We start from the raw sequence: 21,617 nt of genomic DNA on the forward strand, positions 1-21,617 counted from the left end.
TCTTTTAAGATGCCTTTTTTCAGCTCTTTAAGTGAGCGGTACAAAAGGAGGGGAAGCTGGGGGGAAAAAGAAAAGTGAGGAAAGCCAGAGGGAGGAAGAGGAAACAAAAAGAAGCTGGCCCAGTCCCCATCTTGAAGGTACAGAGAAAGTTTTCCTAGAGGTGGAGAGAGGGCAGCGCGGAGCAGTTATGTACCCCAGGGATGCGGTGATCGTGGGGATGGAGGATGTGAGCGGGAAGGTAGGCGCGGTGGCCTCCGGGGTCTCTCTCTTGCAGCACTTGGGCGCTTGGCACCTCAATTTGAATTGCTGGGTGAGTAGTGTGTGTGTGTGTGTGTGTGTGTGTGTGTGTGTGTGTGTGTGTGTGTGTGTGTGTGTGTGTGTGTGTGTGCGCGCGCACACGCACACGCGCACGCGTGTGTGTTGTCATCTGTGTTCTTGTCCAACGTGCATGTTCTTGACCATTAAACCTGAGCTTTCTTTCCTCCTTTCTTTCTTTCTTTCTTTCTTTCTTTCTTTCTTTCTTTCTTTCTTTCTTTCTTTCTTTCTTTCTTTCTTTCTTTCTCTCTCTCTCTCTTTTCTTTGCTTTTGTTTTCTGTGTAAACAAATGATTCAAACTGTAGACAGTAGGAAGGACCCAGAATGAATGGTCAGTGCAGGGCTATGTCCTGTCCCTGTGTACTTTGCATGTGGCTTTTGGGGGGAGGGGAGAAGGAGTTTGAAGAAGACCGGAGGAGAAGCAGGTCTGACGTTTTATCAGTCTGTGGCCGTGGCCAGTGAGCTGGAATCTGGGAAAGGGGTGGTGGGGTTAAGGGTCCCTTCTCACTAGACCCTTTCTTCTTCAGCCACCAGAACGGGCTGCAATGGAAGAGGAAAGTGGGGAAGTGGCCTTGCAGGGTAGAGGAGTGTGCTTTCAAAGCTTTAGATGGTCTGGGCAAGCAGTTAGTGGCAGTATCAGGGCCTTCTGCGAGCTGCGTAGTTTGGTCTCATTCAGTGCTACCTTTCTGTGGATCTGTCTTTGGTTGTTATTTTCAGTCTCAAAATTTAGGCAGTGCCTCTTCTCTCCCTTCCAGTGCTCCAGTACTCCAGTGTGGCTTGTATTTGTGTGGGTTTTTTTTTTTTTTTTGAACTTGATAAAAAAAAATACGTTTTGGAAACCTGAGCTCAAGACTCGAGAGCTGGTGATCGGGAAGGCCCTGCTGTCATACCAATTTGGGCTTTAGGATCCCTTCGGCTGTCCACCCTTGAGTAGCATCTTTTGCCACATGCACTAAGAACATTCTTACGAATTTGGAGGCACTGCCTTCATTACCTTGATCATCGCTTTTATGAAGTGGCTAAACAGATATTTGCAGTGGTTCAGAAAAGTTCTTAAGATGTCATTTTGGAGGGAGAGAATGTGAAATAGACCATGGATTACAAGAATCTTTATGGTAGATAGTTCTCTGAAGTTGAGCAGCATAAACCCTGCATGTGTGTACAGGGTTCTGGCTCAATCCTAGATTGTGTAAGCTGTCATGAACTGCTAGCTACAAGCTGTTGGTATGTAAATTGTGCAGCAGCTAATTTCATATCCAGTGCTTTATCCTGAAGGATTCCTGAATTGCCATTGCTGGCGTCTCATGTCTATAATCCTAGCTATTCAGGAGGCTGAGATCTGAGGATTTCAGTTTGAAGCCAGCTCAAGCAGGAATGTCTGTAAGATTCTTAGCTCCAATTAACCACCCAAAAGCCAGAAATGGAGTTGTGGCTCAAGTGGTCTTGAGGGGGGGGGAAGCTCAGGGACAATACCCAGGCCCCGAGTTCAAGTCCCAGGACTGGCACAAAACAACAACAAAAAAAGATTTCTGAGTTCCCTGGGCTCTTGTCTTGGTACTTAATAGCCATCCTGCTGCTTTGGGAACATAAACCTCCCGTTCTTCAGGTTTAGGAGAAGAACCTGGCTTTCAAAGGGTCAATTCCGGGCTCCAGTGATAGAGATATTATAATCTTTGTATTGTCACCACAGGCTGCTGCATTGGCATTTTCTGGAAGTAACAGCCTGCGACCTTGTATTCTTAGAGAAACATCCCCTTGGTGATTTGGGGTTGGTGGGGGGCCTGACTGAGCTGTGTAATGGAATTCCTGTCTTCTGCAACATTGTGGAATGTGGTGAAATGTGGACACACCCTCAGATCACACACTTTTGCACACATATTGGAAGATTCAAAAAATTGAAAGTTGCCTGGGTTATTCCCTTCAAGTCTTCACATGTCAGATGCATCACCAGGAACAACTGTGCTTGGCCCAGCTCGCCCTGCAGCAACTTCAGGTCATCTTCTGGAGGTCATTCCTGGAGTCTAGGCGCTCTCTAAGGGATGCCCATGTCTGGGACACTCGCAGGGCAAAAGGGAGCAGCAGGATACACTTGTCCTTCTCTTTGTCTTCCTTTCAGTCAGCCTTTGTCACCTTCTTCTGGATCCCAGGGTTTAGGCGTTGTGAATTTGTCGGATCACATGAATGAAATGTTCTTTCCTTTTCTCAAGTTAATCACTCATTTTAGTGTGAGGAGGCGGAGTGGTGATGTTCTTGCTTTCTGAAGGGAATAGCTGTTTCTTGCCCTTCTGCTAAACTCCATGGAACAGGCAAATACAGACTAAGATCAGAAAATTAGGCCCGTCGTGCTGGAGAACGGACAAAAGACATTTTTAGGCAGCTGGTCCTTGGAAGGAAGTCAGGGAGGTGCTGTGGGAGTTTGTTCAGTGCTTCTTTCTTGAACTCCCCAGAATGTAATAACCATTATGTACTTAAAATTTATTCTCGATCAAAATTGGTGATTTCCTTTCCATGGTGTTTAAGAACTCCCTAGATTTGGAGTTGTTTTGTTTGCGAGGTGAGGGTGGCCTGGAAATCATTATTATGTTTAAAAGTTGTTTCGATTGGAAGCTTTTGGGTTTGTTTATTTGGACTAGGTTAGATTCATCCCTGGCTCGGGTTTGGAGATCCTCCTCTCCTAGAAACAGCTGTACCCTCTTACCCAATTCCCAAACACTCTCTGCACATTTGGGCGCACAGCAAGATTGATTATGCTAACACTAATCATTTAATACCCAAGGAGTAGGGAACTATTTGGCGGGAGAGTGGAGGGTGCAGATTCCTGGGAAATGACTTAGGGGTGAAGTAGTCGTTCCTTCATCCCCGAGATCTGGTGGAGGATTAGGGTAGTCGTGGACCCCGCGGTGCCTGTGCCACCCCCTCCTGACCTTCTACTTGAGGATTTCCAGGCTGCTAGACAGAGGCAAGCAGGAGGAAAAGCCCTGGAAGCTGCTAGCCAGGGGTTGAACCTGGACCTGTGGGCCACGTTGTGAGCTTGAAGGGTTTTAAGGGTTAGTTGGGAAGGCACAATGGGATGCTTTCTTTTTATTGGAAAATAAATGAGAATGAGTGGAAATAAATTATGTGTAATGAACTTAACTGGAAGTAATTGTTCGAGAGCCCGTGAAAGCACAGCTTTGCTGGGGCGGGTCTTGGCTGTGGTTTTCACAAAGCCAGGCAGCTGTAGCCCATCTTGATTTTTCTGGTGCGAAGACCCCCTGTTGTGTTACCCCACCACCTCCACTGTACCTCCAGCCCATATGTCTACTGTTCCCCACTTTTCTGCGGATAGAAAAGAGCTGAACTTGACCCTCAAGGCCCTCAATGATTGGGAATGGCAGTCTGGCATGTTACCAGCTGGGGTATTATATTAATATAGAAAGGCTCTTGCTCTACTGCCCCTCCCCCAAAAGGCTAAGGCCTGAAGATGGTTTGAGTTAGTTCTATGTATATGCATGCGTGTGAGACTTTGGTTGAAAAGTGGCTACACATTTGGCCCCTCCCTGCCTGCCCTATTCAATCATTTCCTTGCAAGAAGAATTTTAATGCCTCTGAGAATCCATGGGAAACTATGAGTTGGCAGAATTTTGTAGGCACCGGGGAGAATCTTCACTCTTATTCTTCTTGCTGTCTAAATGGATTTGATAGGAGTGGGGGTGAGGGGTGGGGGGAGAGGTCGGGAAAGCCAGGCATCGATGAATGACAAAGCAAGCAACACCCTTAGAGTCAGGCACCAGGGCCCTTCCGTGGTGGTTGGAACCCGAGCCGTGCAGCTTTGGTGGGCATTTTGCCCAGCATCTGGCCAGAGGTACAGGCCCTGCACTGCTACTGTATCTTAGGGGCCAGATTTCTTACCACCTTGTTTCTCCAAATAAAATTCAAACCCGGAGAAACCTTTCCCCTCTTCTTTATTATTCTCAATAGCATTTCTGTGGCCATCGACAGATGTCTGGTCCAGGAACACCGTGTACTATTAGCTGGGCAGAAAGGAGCAACATCACCTATGAAAGGACCTTGATGGTTGCCCTGGCTGGGGCCTGGCTGGGCTTCTAATGACTCTGAGGGGAGGAGCAGGAGGGGGTTACTCAGTGTCGGGGTACCAGGGTATCCCACCCATCCTGGTTGCCTGGTTGCCTGACCTGTAAAACCAGGCCACCAGCGTCACCAAGGAGTTGTTGATGTCTCCAAAACAGCAGCCCTCCTTGGTGGCAGCCCAGCCTCTCTGCCTCCCCCACCCTCCATGACTCCAGTGACGCCAGACTCCTATGAAAGGTTTACTAGTTACCATTGGCCTGGATGCCACTGTAGGAGGCGACCTCTGGAGAAGTGAATGGATAGACTATAAACCTGGTTTTTGTGTAAACCTGGAATGAATGGTCTCCCCTACCCCAAGCTGATTTCAGCTCCCGGGAGGGCTGGTAATTTAAGACCACCGAAGACCTTCCGTGCCCATATTGAGTAGGTTGGAAAAGGCTGACAACTGCTCCTCTGTGTGGCTTTTGTTTTATTGTGCCGGACTCCTAAAGGCACTTTCTGGCCCCATTTTTCTTGTGCAAAAGAGAGAGCCATGGGGGAAGGGGGTATCGCAGGGGAGGCGGATGGAGAGGCCACAGTTAGCAATGGCTGTATTTGTTTCCAATGTCTGCTGATTAATAGGTTGTAGAGGTGAATGGCAAGCTTTCATTTGCTTTAGGTCACCCTTCGTTAGAGGAGGTTGAGGGGTTGGAGTTCGAGGGGTCTAGCAGAGGGATCCAGAAGGGCCTTAATCAATCATTCCCTTGCCAAGTCCCGATTTATGAGCAGCATTTGGCTGGGGGTGTGGACGTTGGGCGATGAGGGTGGCATGGCCAAGTTGCAGAACACTACACTTAAAGGGTTCTTGAAAGGTCAAAGGTCAGCCACAGGGGCATCCTCCTCCCTCCTCCCTCCCACTGTAGCCTGATGAATACTCCTGGTGGAAAGGCTTTGTGTGCTCTGAGGGCCTTTAGAGAAACTTTTCTTTTATAATTTAACTATTCAGTGCTCAGACCCATGGAGCTGAGTGAACAGAGCAGGCCGGCCAGGCCAGGGCTTGGCTTGGGAAATAGTTTTCTCTGAGTAGAAAGCCTCAAGCCCTAACAATTTGAAGATTCTGGTCTCCTGTAAATAGACATTGTTTGGAGCATTTAGTGGGTTCAGATTTTCTACTTTTCCTTTGGTTTCTTGTTCTCCCAGAACTGACTGCATAGAATGTTTTTATCACCTGAATCCTGCTGGGTCCTGATACTACATGTTTGTGTTTGAGATGCAGAAACATCCTATTAAAAGTCTTAGCACACCCCCTCCCCTCCCGCCACCCAATCCTCTCTCATCACCAGCTCAGTGCTGTGAAACCTCTGCTAAAAATCCTCAGTACACGCTGACTGGGTACTCTGAGCTGTTCCTAATTTTGGATTTGGGGAAAGGATGGGCAGTGATCAGAAAACTGATATAGGTTGCAGAGAGTGATCAGTCGGAGATTTGATACCCACTCTTGAGTCCTGCAACATCAGCACCCATTGGAAGGTTGGCCCAGACTGAGCTCAGGCCTTTCACCCCACCCAACATGGCAGGTACCCATCCCCAGTAGTTCATGTCTGCAGATATCACTGGGATGATTGCAGAGTGGGATGGTGGAGGTAGAGAGGCAGGGCTGCAGAATTTGGAAACACTACTCTCCCAAAAAAGGCATGTGTGACCCAGCAAATACTTCTTTAACTACTTTGGGGAACTGGTCACAAGTTCCAGGTATTTGCAGTGAGATTTAATAGAAAAAGAGGCAGGCTAGTGTACCTCTCTATTCCACTAAGAAGGGTTAGCTCTGAATTGCACTGGGGTGGGTTAGAGCACTTGGCTATGGCCATTGGTTAGTCAGACAAGGGTCTCGAAGTGGCTCCCTAGTTGAATTTTAGGTGATGAAATATGGGCAGTTTGCATCATAGTCTGCAAATGATGTGGGATATTTTACATTTTTGTGACCCAAAGATTCCTAGTTTCCTTCATACTCTCACAGGGTGAAACAAATAATAATAACTTAATCTTCCTTGTCTGTCACCACTATGGCCTTGAACATTAGTTGTCACTGGTTTTGTACCCCAGATAGTTCTGAAGACATACTTAGGGAAAGTAATCACTTTCTAAGGTACCCAGAATTATGTTACAGGTGGTTGCCTTGAGTGTTCGATTCTGTTTCTCCAAAGATAAAAGGGGGAGGAGGTAATTATTATAGGCTTTTTAGTCCAGTACCACCATCCCCCTTCCTCACCCCCAGCTCTGATTGTTGCTGTTTGTATTTCCCATGATGCATTTCAGGAAAGTTAACTGTGACCCTCCCCCTCACTTTCCACATCTGGATTTTCTTAGGGTAGAACGGTTTTAAACGTAATACTTACAGATCTCTCTAAAGTAATAGGAGCTGTTCAGAGAGAAGGAAAAAGTCAAAGGAAGTCCTTATTTTTTACTTTTTTTTCTGTTTTATTTATATTAGCTCTTATGTTAAAGGTCCTTGCCCTGGTTCTGGAAGGATTTGGTTATCTTCAAGTGTCTTCTTAACTTCTTGGTGGCAGTCTTACTTCTTGACATAGGAAAGTGATGGTTTTTCTCACAAGAAATAATAATGGAAATATAGTATTAAAATGCACATTTTCAAGAAGGGCATGTGACTGAAGCAGGATGACCAGAGGTCATTCATATAGTCCTGCCCCACTAATGACATCTTTACCTTTGAAACCACAGATGCAGTCTAGGCTAGAAGCTTCTAGAGGAGCAGCTTGCTTCCTTACCATTTATACTTGCTGGATTGTAGTTTGCAAAGTTTTGTAGGATGTGTTTAACAGTGATCCACACAGTGTTGAGCGCTTTGTATAAACTGTCTCATTCTATTTCCGCAAACCTCACAGTTCACACAGTACTTCCCCAAAGTTTATAGACACAGAAACAAGGTCTTCAGCGCAAGAGAGAGGAAAGGTTACCCAGCCAGCCCTTGAGAGATGCTTCGGAATTCCTTGAATTCACAGCCCTTACTCTTAGTTCCTGTTTGAAGCCCACACAGTCTAAAACCATTTTAAAGGCACTGGTGCCAATGACCTGGCGTCTGCATAGGATAGGACTGGACTGTTTCAGAAGGACTGTTCAGCCCTGTCTCTGATGCCATGTAGATTAGTTAGAAAGAGCCCAGTCTTTATGTAAAACAAGCCCTTGTGATGGCTCTGTCCTGCTCTTTTTCTTCTGCCATGTGCAGTTGTGGGTTTGGGGTTCTCTGTGAAGTTTTTGAGGCAGTATTCATTGCCCCCATTGTTTGGACATGGTATGGGACGCAGAGTTCTAGAAGACACAGATCATGTGCTTAAGGACATAGCAATGGGAAGGATATCACGTGGAAAGGAAGAACCCATAAGGTTCTGAGGCTGGAAAAGCACAGACATTTGTAAGAAAACACTCCATCGTAAAACAGTCCTGGCGAAGGTGTTGCAGCAGGTAGATCCGTCAGACTTAGTCTTGAAACCAGTCAGTTCTGCTCTCAAGACTAGAACCAGTCAGGTCCTACTGATGTATTATGAAGGTCAGACAGGAATACCATAGTAGCTAGCTCTCTTTCTCTCTCTCTCTCTCTCTCTCTCTCTCTCTCTCTCTCTCTCTCTCTCTCTCTCTCTCTCCATCTCTCCCTCCCTCCCTCCCTCCCTCTCTCCCTCTTCCCCTCCCTCCCTCCCTCTCCCCCCCCCCATGCTAAAGACAGGCAGCACCTACAATTCCAATTTGATCCCCTATCGCCTTCTACTCCATCACCATAGTACAGAGCTTTGACTGGTCACAAGACTGGTTAGGTAGGGTTAGGTATACAAACCCATACAGGGGCATCAATGACTGTCAAGGAGATTGTTTTATCTAAGATGAAGAGGGAGAATTAAAATTGAAATACTACACTCATTTTTTTGAGTGTAGTATCTCTCATATTTCCCATTCATCTACTTAGAAAGTACCTTGGTATCTGTGTTTTTATGCTGTAGACAGAACCACATCACTAGGCGGGTCTTCCCTAATAAAGACAAATAATAAATTGTCCTCATTAACACGATTATCCAGTGCTAGGGCTGTGCCAGCCCTCCCTGTAGCTTCTATAAGGACCAGTGCTTGAGTCAAGATTTGAACTCCTCTTTTAACCTCTGTGTGTCCCTATGCCTATAGGGTTTTCTGACCTAGGGCTTCTCACTTAGGTCTGAAGAGAGAACCAGCCACAGAGCTCTATAGCCTGCATCCTGAGTCTTAGACTTACTCTTATTTTCTAGGACCAGATTGTAAATTCGTGATAAATGTCCTGAAAGGTGTGTGACTCAGCCAGGGTTGACAACCACAGGTGGTGGTGTTCAACCTCCATTCCTCTTGGTTTCCGTGATGGATTACATGCCTGTTTTCTCTTCTTAGGGTGGTCTTGCTTCAGTGGTACCTGATAATCTTGGGCCCTTTTTGCCTATCTTCCTGTTTTTATTTCTTTTTCTTCCTTCTCCCTCTCTTCCTTCTTATTCTTAGTATTATTATTATTGTCAGTACTCGGGATTGAACCCAGAGCCTTGGGCTTAGTACTAGGCAAGTCCTCTACCACTTGAGCCATGGCACCAGTCCCGACCAGACTTATTTTAAGCTGGCTGGAGCCACCCGCATTCTGTCATAAGAAGGTACAGGTGCTGTGTATCTTTCCAACCAAATAGAAAACTTTAAGGAGACAGTAGCAGTTATTCTTTTGCTCCTGATGCTCTCCACTCTGCCCACAACCCTCTTTCTCTCCCTCTATCTCAGCACACTGTGAGAGTTAATCTCATTCTAAATACAAATGTCCCCTTAAAGGATGCTTCTCAGAAGATTCTCTGCACAGGTGTGAGGTGTGGCACTGGCCTGGGCACAGCAGGGCACTGTCCTCAGGGTCACAGCCTGGTCTAGATCTTCCTGGCTGCCAACTCTAAGAGAATATTCATCATTTCCAAAGCTTCCTCTACTCTGGTGGCTTTAGCTTTATTATTTTAATTTGCAGGATGGTAACCAGGCTTCTGAGAGCAACTAGCTAGCCCTTTTCTCTGGAGGAGTCCAAGTTCATTGGACTCCATAAACAAAGCCATGAGAGATAGTGTTTTTCTGTAGTTCTTTCTGGAGCCTGAACTAGACTTCTACTGGGGCTTGAACCAAGGGCCTTGAGCTCTCACTCAGCTTTTATGTACTACCACTTGAACCACACTTCTAATTCTGGGCTTTTTGCTGGTTATTGGAGATAGAGAGTCTCTCAAATTTATCTACCTGGGCTGGCTTTGAACTGCTATCCTCAGTTCTCAGCCTTCTGAGTAGCTAGGATTATAGGTATGAGCCTCCAGCACCCAGCACTTTATAAAGTTGTCTTCTCCACAATTGAGGGGTAGCAAGAGTTCTTTCCATGTTACATGTGGTCCTCATCCCTTAAAAAAGAAAAAGACCAGAGACTGACTCTAAGAAAGCTAACTGCTCAGTGGTCCCTGAACTCAAGAGGCGCTAGTGGGCAGCGCTAGAACCTGACTTCTTTTCTTTTAATGCAATTCCTTTTCCTTGATGTTAATGCAAGTTGTGCCTTCCTAAAAGTAATAAAAGGAAATGAAGACACGTTCGAAAATGAAACTTGACTCTAATCCATTCATCAGCTAACACTAGCCTCTTTATCTTCCCTGGTACCTAATCTGGTTAAATGTCCCTGTTGTAGGATTTTAGTGAAAATCCTCTATTGGGAATAGGGTTTTTTGCAATTGGATTACTCTCAGTAAATGGCCCAGTAGTTCGCTTGTTTCAGCTTAATTTTTTCTTTGTGATCTTGCTGGGCTGAGAGGAGGAGGGGAGTGGATGGAATATCAGCTGGGGGAAGAGGAGAGCGGTTTCGGAAGGCCTGTGGATGACAAGAATCATATTTAAAATTCTTTTTTTTTTTTCTGCTTCCCTTCACAGGTTTTCCCCCGCCCCTCCCCCCCATGCTTGTAGTTTGTTTGCTCCAACAGTCCATTTCTCAAATGCATACCTTTTATTAGGCCAATTCATCATCATCCAGTTAATTTATTAGTGGTCCCTGATGACTCCCTAATGAAATTCCTAATGAATCAGGGCTGTGGTAATCTGCATAAAATATGCAGGTGCTTGCCAAGCAGTTTAGAGCTTTCTAGTAAAGTTCATACTCCCACCCAAAGCTTGAGTGGGGCTTTTCATCCTGGCTTCATGGGAAGGATTGCTTGTGTGCCTGCTGTTTCCAAGAGCAGGGAGGGGGAGAGGAGGTGGGCTCGGAGGCTGGGTGGGTGGGATTTGGGCCCTGTTAGGTTTCTTGTAAATGAAGGTTTTCCTGGCTGGTCCCTGTGAAGCCAGCCTGCCTCCTGGAGGTCCCACCGTGAGGTCTTGGGAGGTTGGAGATCCCCCCCTATGTGCACAGTGCAGTAGGCCTAGGAGATAAAAGTCCCCCATTTCCGACTCACCTGCCAATGGGAAAAGTGCAAAGGCCTTGGGCTCCATGTTGGGTGGTGATGAAGAGGGTGTTTAAAAGCCAGGCTCTGTAGGGAGGTGAGAGCCGGAAGCAGACCTAGGCAGAGAGCGTCTTAAAAACTACTTCTTACTTTTAAGTGGATTGGGGAGGTGGGGGGTAGTGTGGGCAGGGTTGAGTGTCTCTCACGACATCAAGGTGCAGGGTGTTGCAGGGGACCAGGGCCTGTGCTCTGAAGTCTTGGGCTGCCGGGGCCAGCTAACAGTGGCTTCCTCTGTTCTTCCCGACAGTCGAACAAAGTGCCCGTGGTGCAGCACCCCCACCATGTCCACCCGCTCACGCCTCTCATCACCTACAGCAACGAACACTTCACCCCGGGAAACCCACCTCCACACTTACCAGCTGACGTAGACCCCAAAACAGGTAGGTCATGGACTGGGCTGCTGTGGTAGAAGGCTGGCTGGGCTTGAGGGTCTCCAGAGGACTGCGTGGGCCTCCATAGGGAGTCCAGGTGGGTCTATAGAGACAGGGCTGGAAATGAGGGTAGAGGCTGAATAGGACCTAGGAGGCCGCATCCTGGCAGGGTAATCCTTTTCTTCTTCCCTTTGGAGAAGTCCATTTGTAGGAATCCGATTTCTGTAGGGGACCTGAAAGAGGGTCGTCTTTGGAACCCAGCGTTGGATTCCTGCCCAGACAGAGTAGAGGCCTCTCCTACTGGCCTCTCCTAGACTCTGGCTCAGTTTCCTGGGAGGATAAGAGGCCTGACAGCATTGGTTCTAAGGACCTCAAGTCACTAGCACAAACTCATTGCTGGATTCCTTACGGGGTTTTGGGGGGCTATATTTGGTTCCTCGCCTTGTGCCCCCTTGCATCCTTTGTTTTGTCAAACCCAATTTATAGATGTGAAAACTGAAGTCCGGGAAGATCATGTTAGGACAACCAACAGGGGCCCAGGCGGATGCTGCTACATTCTCCTCCAGCCATTATATCCCTCTGTCTCTTCTTCCCACTCGATCATTGACCAGTTTCCAATTTTTGTTGCTGCCTGTTTGTCTTGTTTTGTTTTTGTTTGTTTTTCAAGAGGGGAGAAGCAAGGAAGACAGAGTCACCTTATACTTCTCCTTACAAGATCAAGTCTAACAGACATCCACAGCTTGTGGACCGGTCCACTTAGGAGACTAGCAAAGGCTCAGGCTGCTCAGAGGCTCCCCTCCCACTTAGTGGGTTAGTCCACTGGAGGGATGGGTCTCTAATGGCCCTTCTGAATCTCTTTTCAGAGGGAGTTGTTGGTGCTTTGGGGAGGTGGCCTGGCCTCCACTGCCCCTGAAAGAAGCCACACATTAGCTGGTTCTCACTCAGCCTCTGAGCCCCCTTTGTGCTGGTAGAAGACCCAGCCTAGCGCAGCAGGGCTGGAAGAGGCAGTAAGCCTGCCCCAGGCTCTGCAAGTGAATGGCAGTGTCAATGTCTCATTTAAATAATGGTAGACCAGGGAATAGCTTTTAAATGGTTATCGTAAAACATATGATTAACGTCTGTGGACTGTTTACTTTTCCTCTGTGAACATTCTTTCAAGTGTGCAAATGGCTCCGTGTAGGGTCCAACACCAGCTAATCTGTTTGGTTTTTGTAATAGAGAGAAAGCAATGTCTGCGTGAAAATGTCACCCAGGGAGACTTAATTTATAGATTAAAAGCTTCCTGAACGAATTTTTCAAAAAAAGTTTTTTGTTTTTTTTTTTTTAAAGAATCCATGCAGCTCACTCAGTTCAGTACTCCATGTTAATTCTGCTTTTCTGTGCATTTCTTTTTGCTTACTGCTTTACTGTACAGATCAGAGCCCCCTGTCAGAACTGCTCCTATGAAATTAAGAAGCGTGCTGCAGTGTGTCCCTTCAGCACACTTTGATGTGTGCCTTGGGAAGGGTCCTGGCCCCTTTGATTCAATGGGAGGAGGGGGTGGTGGGTTCCCCAGCTGGCTGAGCACCCCAAGCTTCTGGCTTCTCCTTGCCTCTTCAGTTCTGACGTCTGGGAATAAGATGCCAATTGGCGTGTGGTGGTTTTCACAACCCATCTTCTCAGGTACTTGCAACCTATAGGATTTACGTCTTTGGAAAGATGGTAGGGTAACACTTCCAAGCCCTCGCTTAAAATTGAGTTACAAGGCATGCCAGCAATACCAGCACTCCAGAGGTAGAAACAGGAGGATCACAAATGGGAGTACAGCCTGGGCTACCTAAAGCTTATCTCAAAAATGCAAAATAGTGTTACCAAGAAGAGAAGTTAACACTCTGTGGGAAACTCATTTACAGTGAGAAGGACAAGTCCTAAGGCCAAAGGAATTATGTGTTCACCTACTATGTGCCAAGCCCTTCTGATTTTTTTTAAAGCTTAAAATAATCACCTTGAGTCACAAGAGACAGAAATACCAAAGATGGAATTCTCTAAGTCTTGAGTTCAGCCAAGTTACTCATCCACCTAGAATGAAATGTCCAAGTTGAGGCTCTGAGAAAATGATCAGAAACCCCAGCTACAACTCTTGACATGAGAATCCTGAATGGCCTCATGATGGGATTCAGGAAGTGATAGATGCCCCTCTCTATCCTTCCCCCGTTTCCATCCTCCAACAGTTGCAATTGCATTCTCTCCCTTCTCAATACTTAAAATGTTGCTACTTTTTTCTCCCAGGAATCCCACGGCCTCCACACCCTCCAGATATATCTCCGTATTATCCACTATCGCCCGGCACTGTAGGACAGATCCCCCATCCGCTAGGATGGTTAGTACCACAGTAAGGAGTTCCATTTTTTTTTTCGACTTCTTTTTTTGTTGCTTAAATGGGCATGCTTATCATTGTGTGTGCGCCTGTGTGCATGTATGTGTGCATGTACGTGTGTGTGTTATATGCATGCACATGTTTCAGAAGAGCAGGGCTGACAGGATAGCATGGGGCAATACTGCTGAGGTATCCCAAGACTGCAGGCAAATATGCCATTCAAATAGGTTATGTAGAAGGGGGACTAGTACTCTAGATCCACAGTCCCCAGAGTATGTTTAAGATACTTGCCAGATACTATGCCTATAATCCTAGCCACTCATGGCTGAGATCCTCAGATCTCAGCAAAGAGCAGAAAAGTCTGTGAGACTCTTTATCTCCAGTTAAACTACAACAAAAACAAAAAAGGCTCCTCCCCCTAGAAGTGGAGGTATGGTTCAAGTGGTAGAGTGCCAACCATGAGAGAAAAAGAAGAGTGAGAGTGTAAGGCCCTGAGTTCAAGCCCCAGAACAGGGTATTTTTGGAATTGCTAGAGGCTCTGAGGGATTCTACACAATAAAACTGACTGTGGGTAGGAGTCATTGGGCCGAGCTCTCCCTTTTAGGTAGTTCCTATAAGGGGATTAGAATAGGAGGAACATAGGTGAGCTCTAGGTACAACTGGGGGTTCTTCTCATTCAGCAAGGTATGCCCAGTCCCAAATCAGCCATTGCTCCTAAAGATTGGCATCAACAAAAGGAAAGTGAAGCCTCTGTGTCACTTAAGAACCATCTCTTAGAGAGTTTGTTTGCATGTGGAGGGTGAGGAAAGGCAGCTGGAATTCTTGCTGTGTGCAGGATTTCCCTGCTACAAGCCCAAGTCTTCACAGTGCTCAGATTAACTGCCTTTTGTAGCTTGAAAGCATAATGCATTTCAAATCTAGGGCAGATTGTCCACAAGCTCAAAGCTCCGAGTCCAATCCCTAGTAACTACGTACATGCATGTATACAAACCCATATACAGTACTGCATGCTTATGTATACATAAAGTATGTGTAAGAAGGAATGCCTTGTGCATATTGTGTGTTCACATAAACATGCATGGACTGTTTTGAGATTATACATTCGTACATATGTATAAATTTCTCCAGGTATATCAGTGATGTGTACTATAAAAAACACAGGGCAATGTTGAATGTGAAAATAAATTCTATAAAACTCTCAAATTTGGGTCTTAAGGAGGAGAGCCTTTTGTAACCTTACCAAAAATTATATGTTGAAGTAGTTCATCTCTTAATTCTACCTTGATTTCTCTAGTTCAACAGATTCTGTGCTATTTTGGTTTTTTTAAACAAAAACAAAACCAGATTGCCCTCTACTACACGAATATCAGCTTTGGGTGCAGTTTCTTTATTTTTAGTTCTTATTTTTAGTCCAGTGCAGTGGATATGAGCATGGAGCTTGTGACCCATTTCTTCTCAAATGGATGGGACCAATCCTTGATAGTTCTCAGTCATATGTGGCCCACTCAGCTAGCTGATGGGGAGATACTGAAGTCTAGATGAAAAAGAATTGCCAGCTCAGACAGCACTCTGTCAGGAAAAGTTGTGTGTCTTTCATGAGGATGCTATTTTGCATGTTGCTGTATTTTTTAATTATTGTAATGAGGTGTGATTGTCTATTGGTTACCCACAATTCTTCTTGGGGACTCTCCCCCCGGTAACTCTTGTCAACACTTGTTAATTTGACAAAAGGCTACAAATTAAGCTCTGTTAATTTAATGTTTTCTCACCGAGATCTAAATACCGAAAGAGGCCCAAAGCGCAACCAAAGTCCTTTGATTCACTGTACTTTATTTTGGTATAAATTTACATTCATTATTGTTTTCCTTTGGATGTGTAGCCCTCAATTAGTGTGATGGCTCCATTAAAGCAAGTGAGACTTCGCCTTTAATTATTGCAACAAAACACCTAGTTTCAGCTTGGGGAGAGGGTCTCTATTGACATAAGCAGAGGTTATAAAATTTAATTAGCCATTCCTATCAGATTTATGGCATTCAAATTGTTCTGTGTTTCTTCCCTTTGATCCTTCCTGTACAATCCCCAAGATTTTTGTTCTGATCAAATGAGAATAAAGCTTACTATGCAGAGAACTTTTCCCGGCTTTTCTTTTTCTTGTCCCCGCCCCCAGCCTCGCTTCCTGTCTCTCACTTTGTACCCCTTCTTTGTAGGCAAGGTCAACCAGTATACCCAATCACGACAGGAGGATTCAGGCACCCCTACCCCACAGCGCTGACTGTCAACGCTTCCATGTCCAGGTGAGTTGCAAGAACGAGACCTCCATCCAAGGATACAGGGCGGCGCTCAGCCCTTTAGACAGCCGCCACGCCACCTAGGAACAAAGCGTGCAAAACAGATGTGGCATTAGCCATCTCGACTTCCAAGTCAAGCAGTGTCCAGTTGTAAGATTCCATCCTGGGACAGTGAATTTGACCAAGTTAAAAAGGCCTGTAGAGGAAAGCAGTCAGGATACACAAAATGCCATTTCTGTCTTGTCCTGTGCTTGGTAAGAAAGAAGAACCTGGTGTTCATTTTATTATTATTATATAATGAGTTTGGGAAAAAAAAAACCCACTGGTCTTTTCAAAGCTTGGATTCTGATTGAGAGTCCATAAGAAAGCCTTCTGAGGAGTTTAAAATGAACCATGTACATATGGATTTTTACATTTTTTCTAGTAGCCATCTTGGTTGCTTTTTTTTTTTTTTAAGGTAAAGTTATTTTCAGGGATGTTTGCTCAACTCAGTACAATATGGCCAAAAATACTATTATTTGGACATGCTACCACTGTACCCCTTTAATACAGTTTACCTTCTTCTTGGTGCCTGGGTTTAGTAATTTGATGTGTGTCTTCACAGTGCATCTCAATTTGCACCACATTTGAAGTACTCAATAGCCACATGTGCCTAACGGCCACTTAATTGACCTGTGCAGACCAAAATCTATGAAAGCTTGAAAACAGTAATTGTGGGTATACACACATTCTTTTATCCCTATATTTGAGGACTATAAAGAATACCCAACATACACACATATTCTAAGTTCTCATTTTGCCCCCTCTAATTAATTCTGGCTAATTTTTCAGTGACTGCTAGTTTATTTACAAACTGGATGGCAGCAGTATGTTTAAGTAGTCACTAATTGCTCCTAATGATAGTTTTATTTTCTGTTCATCTGATTTTCAGTCAAGTTAATTAAATCGGTGGAGGTTTAGACTTTCCTGATGGGCTGAAAGAACCAATCCATTTTGATGATGGTGCATAATGTAATTAGCATGCATTACCCGGCAGAGATGCTTGCCTTACTCTCTGTAGCCCACATGAGAAGCCACGGCCAGAGGTAGCTCTGGGACAGCAGGCCATGATGCGTCTATTCTTTCATACAAATCCCAGTTTGGGTGAGGAACGGAGTGAGAATCACTTAAGTGTATCTAGCATTTGTAATGGTGCCATAGGTCACATGTAATAACCAAGACCCACTTCCCAGGTATGATACATCACCTGCATTTCAGAATGCAGGCCAATATTAGTTAGGTGGGAACATACTTTTTTTGGGGGGGGGGGAGGATCCTTGCATCTAGTGAGAGTAGGAAGGTTACCACTTGTCAAATGATGTCATCACAGCCCCACAAAGGATAGCAACAAATGGGGAGCCTCCTAGGAGGAGAGAGGGAACGGCTTAGGACCTGCAGCTCTCCCCCCCCTCCCCCTTGCATCTCTCCCTGGTCATTCTTGGTGTTTGTTTATCGGGACATCCAGAGATGGAAAATACTGAAGTCATCACAGAATCACAGAATAGGGATGGGGGTTAAGCTTATCAATTGAATTATCATTAGGAGGTTATTTCATGTTACAGGAAAGGAAGGGAGCAGTGGGAAGAAAGGTTAGGGGCTCAAGGTGGGTGAGGGGAGGAGGAGGCACCGGCCGATTCCCCAGGTAGGCTATATGAAAGATAGCTAGTTAAAAAGCGTATACAGCAAATTAAATACATTATTGTGGTAATGGAGCGACAGAAGTATAGGTCTATTATACTTATGGCAGTTATAGCAAATGTAGGCAGCTTGCCCTGTTGCAGAACACCCTTTGATAATTCATTCTATTCAGCAGCGGGGCCAGGACTTCTCAGAATTAAGTGATGGGTCATTATACTTTAAACACCATGGAGAAGCCTAGATTGGCAATTAAACAGCTCTTGCTGACACTCACTTGTGCCACCCTGTGACCCCCTTTAGATTGAGATGTTGGAGCTCCAGGCCCTCAGCCTGCTAAATTGGTGCAAGGCTCTTCTCCTGACGAGAGCGGGCTCTGAAATCTGCCGGCTTCAAAGAGAGCGAGATCATGTATAAACCATAATGTGGGTGCACCGTGGCTCACAAAAAATAAGGCAGGAAGAGATGAAATGTTACAAGTGCAAGGGGGAAAATGAGAGAATAATGACAAACCTAATGCAACTCAAAGCAGGATTGTTGCACAGGAAAATGCATCCTACTGCTTGTGCATAAAATCAAGGCCGGCAGATGACATCCAGTTAACAGAAACGTGTCAACAGTGAAGCAAAGTGAGAGTGAGTCCAAGAGAAACCCCCGAGACAGCCAGAAACAAAAATTAGTTGTCCTTAACAAGTTAAGGTTCATCATTATATTCTGGCTCGGAGCCATAAGAGCAGACGGGGGTATATAATGAGCTGCTTGGAATTTTTAGGGTGTTTATTGCATTTCATGAAACAGTTGTCTGCAGAAAGGAAATTTCTGGAGTGGAGGTATTCACACAGGTCATGCAGACAGGCATGCACCAGTCTCCCAGCTTGTACATTTTTCAGATAAATGAGTAGGTTGGTAGGGGTAGCTTGGATGTGTTTGTTCTTCGTGGATACACTTGAAATTGGTCCTCATCTCAATTTGTCCTCATTCTCAAATTATTCGGTTTGTTTGTTTGTTTTGTTTTGTGCCAGTATTGGGGCTTGACCTCAAGTCATAGACATAGTCTCTTTTGCTCAAGGCTGGCACTTACCACTTTGAGGTACAGCTCTACTTCCAGTTCTTTTGGTACTTAATTGGAGATGAGAGTCTCACGGACTTTTCTGCCTTGGCTGGCTTCAGTACATAATCATCAAATCTCAGTCCCTTGAGTAGTTAGGATTACAAGCATCAACCACCACTAGCACTTGGCTTTGCCTCTTTGGTGATTTGGTGCATATGTGTGTACAAATATGCATGCATGCGCACACACAATCTCTCCCCGTTTCTCTCGTCTGGGAACATATGTATTCAAACTCACAGTAAAATCTGCCACTTTACTTCTTCACCTAAGGGCTGCAAAGAACACGTGTTCTTAACTCAGGTTTCCACTGAGCCCTTCAAGCAATGACAAAGAGCCTGAACCTTCCAAGCGTTTGTTCTTCTTTTCCATTTTATGAAGGGAATAGAGATTAGTTATGTTTCTCCTAGCCCCTTACTTTTTCCTTCTCTCTCTCCTTGGTTCTTATTTTAAAAACATGTTATCCTTCCCAAACTACAACACTGGATTAAGTTTGTAAAGACAGCTGTGGGAGGGCTTCACTCCACAATGGAATTTCTGAGTCAGGTAGCTCTGGTGACCCTGGGCCATACAAAGATCAGCATTGTTTATGGATTTTTTTAAAGAAAAATTTATTATCTTTAAGTGGTTGTACAAAGAAGTTCCCATTCTACAAAACAGTATATGAATACAAAGTGTCTGATAACATTGTCTCTATTCATCTGTATACTGCTCATTTTTTCATTTTTTGAAGCCAGTTTTTTTTGTAAATAACTACATTATTTGGGCTAAATGGAAAAATGATTTGCAGTCCATTTATGGAAAGAGCTTCAGCTTTAAGTAGAATACCATTTGGAATAGCTTATGATAAAGCCCTATTAGGATCTCTTGTTTCCATTGGAGCGAGAGTTTTTAAAGAGTAGATTGTTTCTCCTGGGATGGGGGTGGGGTGGGGTTTGGTCTATTCTGGGTTTGGTTTATTTAGGAAAGCAGTGGTTGGCATGATCCACATGCCTTTCACCTGGACAGCCTACCAGCTGTTTCCTGCAGTGTCTCCGGACCAGAGCCCAGGGCCGCCATTTTGTATTCTTTGAGATTTGGTCCTTTTCCTTTCCACCTTTCCTCCACAGTATATGCTACTGTGAGGGGGTTAGGGGAGAACATAGGGAACAATTATTTTACCCAGGACATGGCACAGAAGCTCCAAGCATATCAGAAAAGGGGTAATTCATTCATCCCATCTAGTTGTCAGTTTGCAGATGGGCCAAGAGCAGTTTGAAACTAGTTCTTTGTGTCCTGGCTAATTTGCATGGTTGGAAAATGCCAACTCAAGGACTAACATGTATTATAGAGAACTTTTCAGAAGTAAACAGTATTATAGGAGAACACTCAAACTTTATCTATACTTATATACACACTATTTGTTAAACACTAAAAAGCTTTTTTATTCATACACATACATGCACAATTTGTTTTGATTGCAAATACTGGAGCTTAAACTCAGAGTTGCTCATTCTTATTTAGCTTCTTCCACTCAAGGCTGGTGCTTTATCAAGTGAGCCACACCTCCACTTCCACTGTATCCTTTCTTTCTTTCTTTTTTTGGTTGGTCATGGGGCTTGAACTCTGGGCCTGGGCGCTGTCCCTCAGCTCTTCAGCTCAAGGCTAGCACTCCACTACTTGAGCCACAGCACCACTTCTGGTTTTCTGAGTGGTTTATTGGAGATAAGAGATCACAGATTTTCCTGCCTAGCCTGGCTTTGAACATATCCTCAGATCTCAGCCTCCTGAATAGCTACAATTATAGGCATGAGCCACCAGCACCCGGCTTGTATCCTTTCTTTATTTGTAATTTTTATAGTCATTTAGAAGGCTTTTGCATGATGTATAAATAACGTATTAAGTGAAAGTAATAAAGGGATCCTAAATCATACAGGAGGAAGGTCATAAAATGAGACTTCATTTTTTTACATTTGTGTATATGCATGTACTTGTACTTTTCTTTTACGTTTGGCTATGAGAGAATACACATTTATCTGAAATGTCCATAATTTATGCTGAGAACCAAATAGGGAATATAATATTTCTCTTTTTTTGCCTGACTCTCTCCTATTCCTGTCCAATGGTGGTATAGCAACAAAAAGAAAACAAAATTAAAATTGTATTGCAGTCCATCAGCAGAATGAGCCCTAATGAGGCTTACATAGCATTGTCAAAAATGTATGTATGTTTCAGCCACGTTAATATTTTATTTAGCTGTCAATATACAACAAAAGACTTCACCTTTCATTTGAAGAGCTGATTAGGACTTAGGAAATTGTCTTCTTAGATCCCACTAATAATGCTTCAAATAAACACGGTGGACGTGTGATTTCCGGCAGGTAGTCCAAGCCTACTTTTCCAACCTAGTACATCGGTTGAATTTGTCTTTTGCTAAAGATATTAAAAGTCATAATGTCTCGTGTCGGTAGCAATAATGAAGGGAGAAGATTGGCTTTAATGACATTAGAGAATCATGATGTTTAATTTATCGCTAATTAATGCTGACAGGTTTCATATGCCTTGGGTTGCTTTCATGTGAATATTGCGTGGCTTTTTCTTTTTTTTTTCTTTTAAATTATGTGTACACATCCCTCCTCATTCATTCATTTTGATTCTGACGATTTACACAGCTTTCTGTCTTCTAGGTTCCCTCCCCACATGGTCCCACCACATCATACTTTACACACGACCGGCATTCCCCACCCGGCCATAGTCACACCAACAGTCAAACAGGAATCCTCCCAGAGTGACGTCGGCTCACTGCACAGCTCGTGAGTGTTGCCCTGGTCCCTGCATGCTTTGCGCTCTGGTGTCCTTCTTGGACCCAGTGAGCACCTGAGCCAAGTGGGCTCTAATATAAAGAGAGACATGGTTTCCTCTGATTTTCCTGCTGAGATCTTTTTTTGGGGG

General features: G+C 44.7%; 1 protein-coding gene across 41 annotated transcripts in view; it reads left to right on the top strand.

Moving 5' to 3' along the window:
- Positions 1-21,617, top strand: part of Tcf7l2 (transcription factor 7 like 2) — a 212,371-nt gene that overhangs the window by 175,675 nt on the left and 15,079 nt on the right. For 15 of the 41 annotated variants that reach the window (XM_069988002.1, XM_069988001.1, XM_069988030.1 and 12 more), the window contains 4 exons: positions 11,137-11,269; positions 13,529-13,631; positions 15,824-15,910; positions 21,338-21,478. In XM_069988002.1, coding sequence (XP_069844103.1) covers positions 11,137-11,269; positions 13,529-13,631; positions 15,824-15,910; positions 21,338-21,478 — 464 coding nt within the window. The remainder of the gene's footprint in view (positions 1-11,136; positions 11,270-13,528; positions 13,632-15,823; positions 15,911-21,337; positions 21,479-21,617) is intronic. The other 26 variants (XM_069988005.1, XM_069988004.1, XM_069988012.1 and 23 more) reach the window with 3 other exon arrangements.

The sequence above is a fragment of the Dipodomys merriami genome, unplaced genomic scaffold, assembly GCF_024711535.1.
Source record: "Dipodomys merriami isolate MVZ:Mamm:240054 unplaced genomic scaffold, mDipMer1.0.p SCAF_35, whole genome shotgun sequence".
In the NCBI taxonomy this organism is placed as follows: Eukaryota; Metazoa; Chordata; class Mammalia; order Rodentia; family Heteromyidae; genus Dipodomys; species Dipodomys merriami.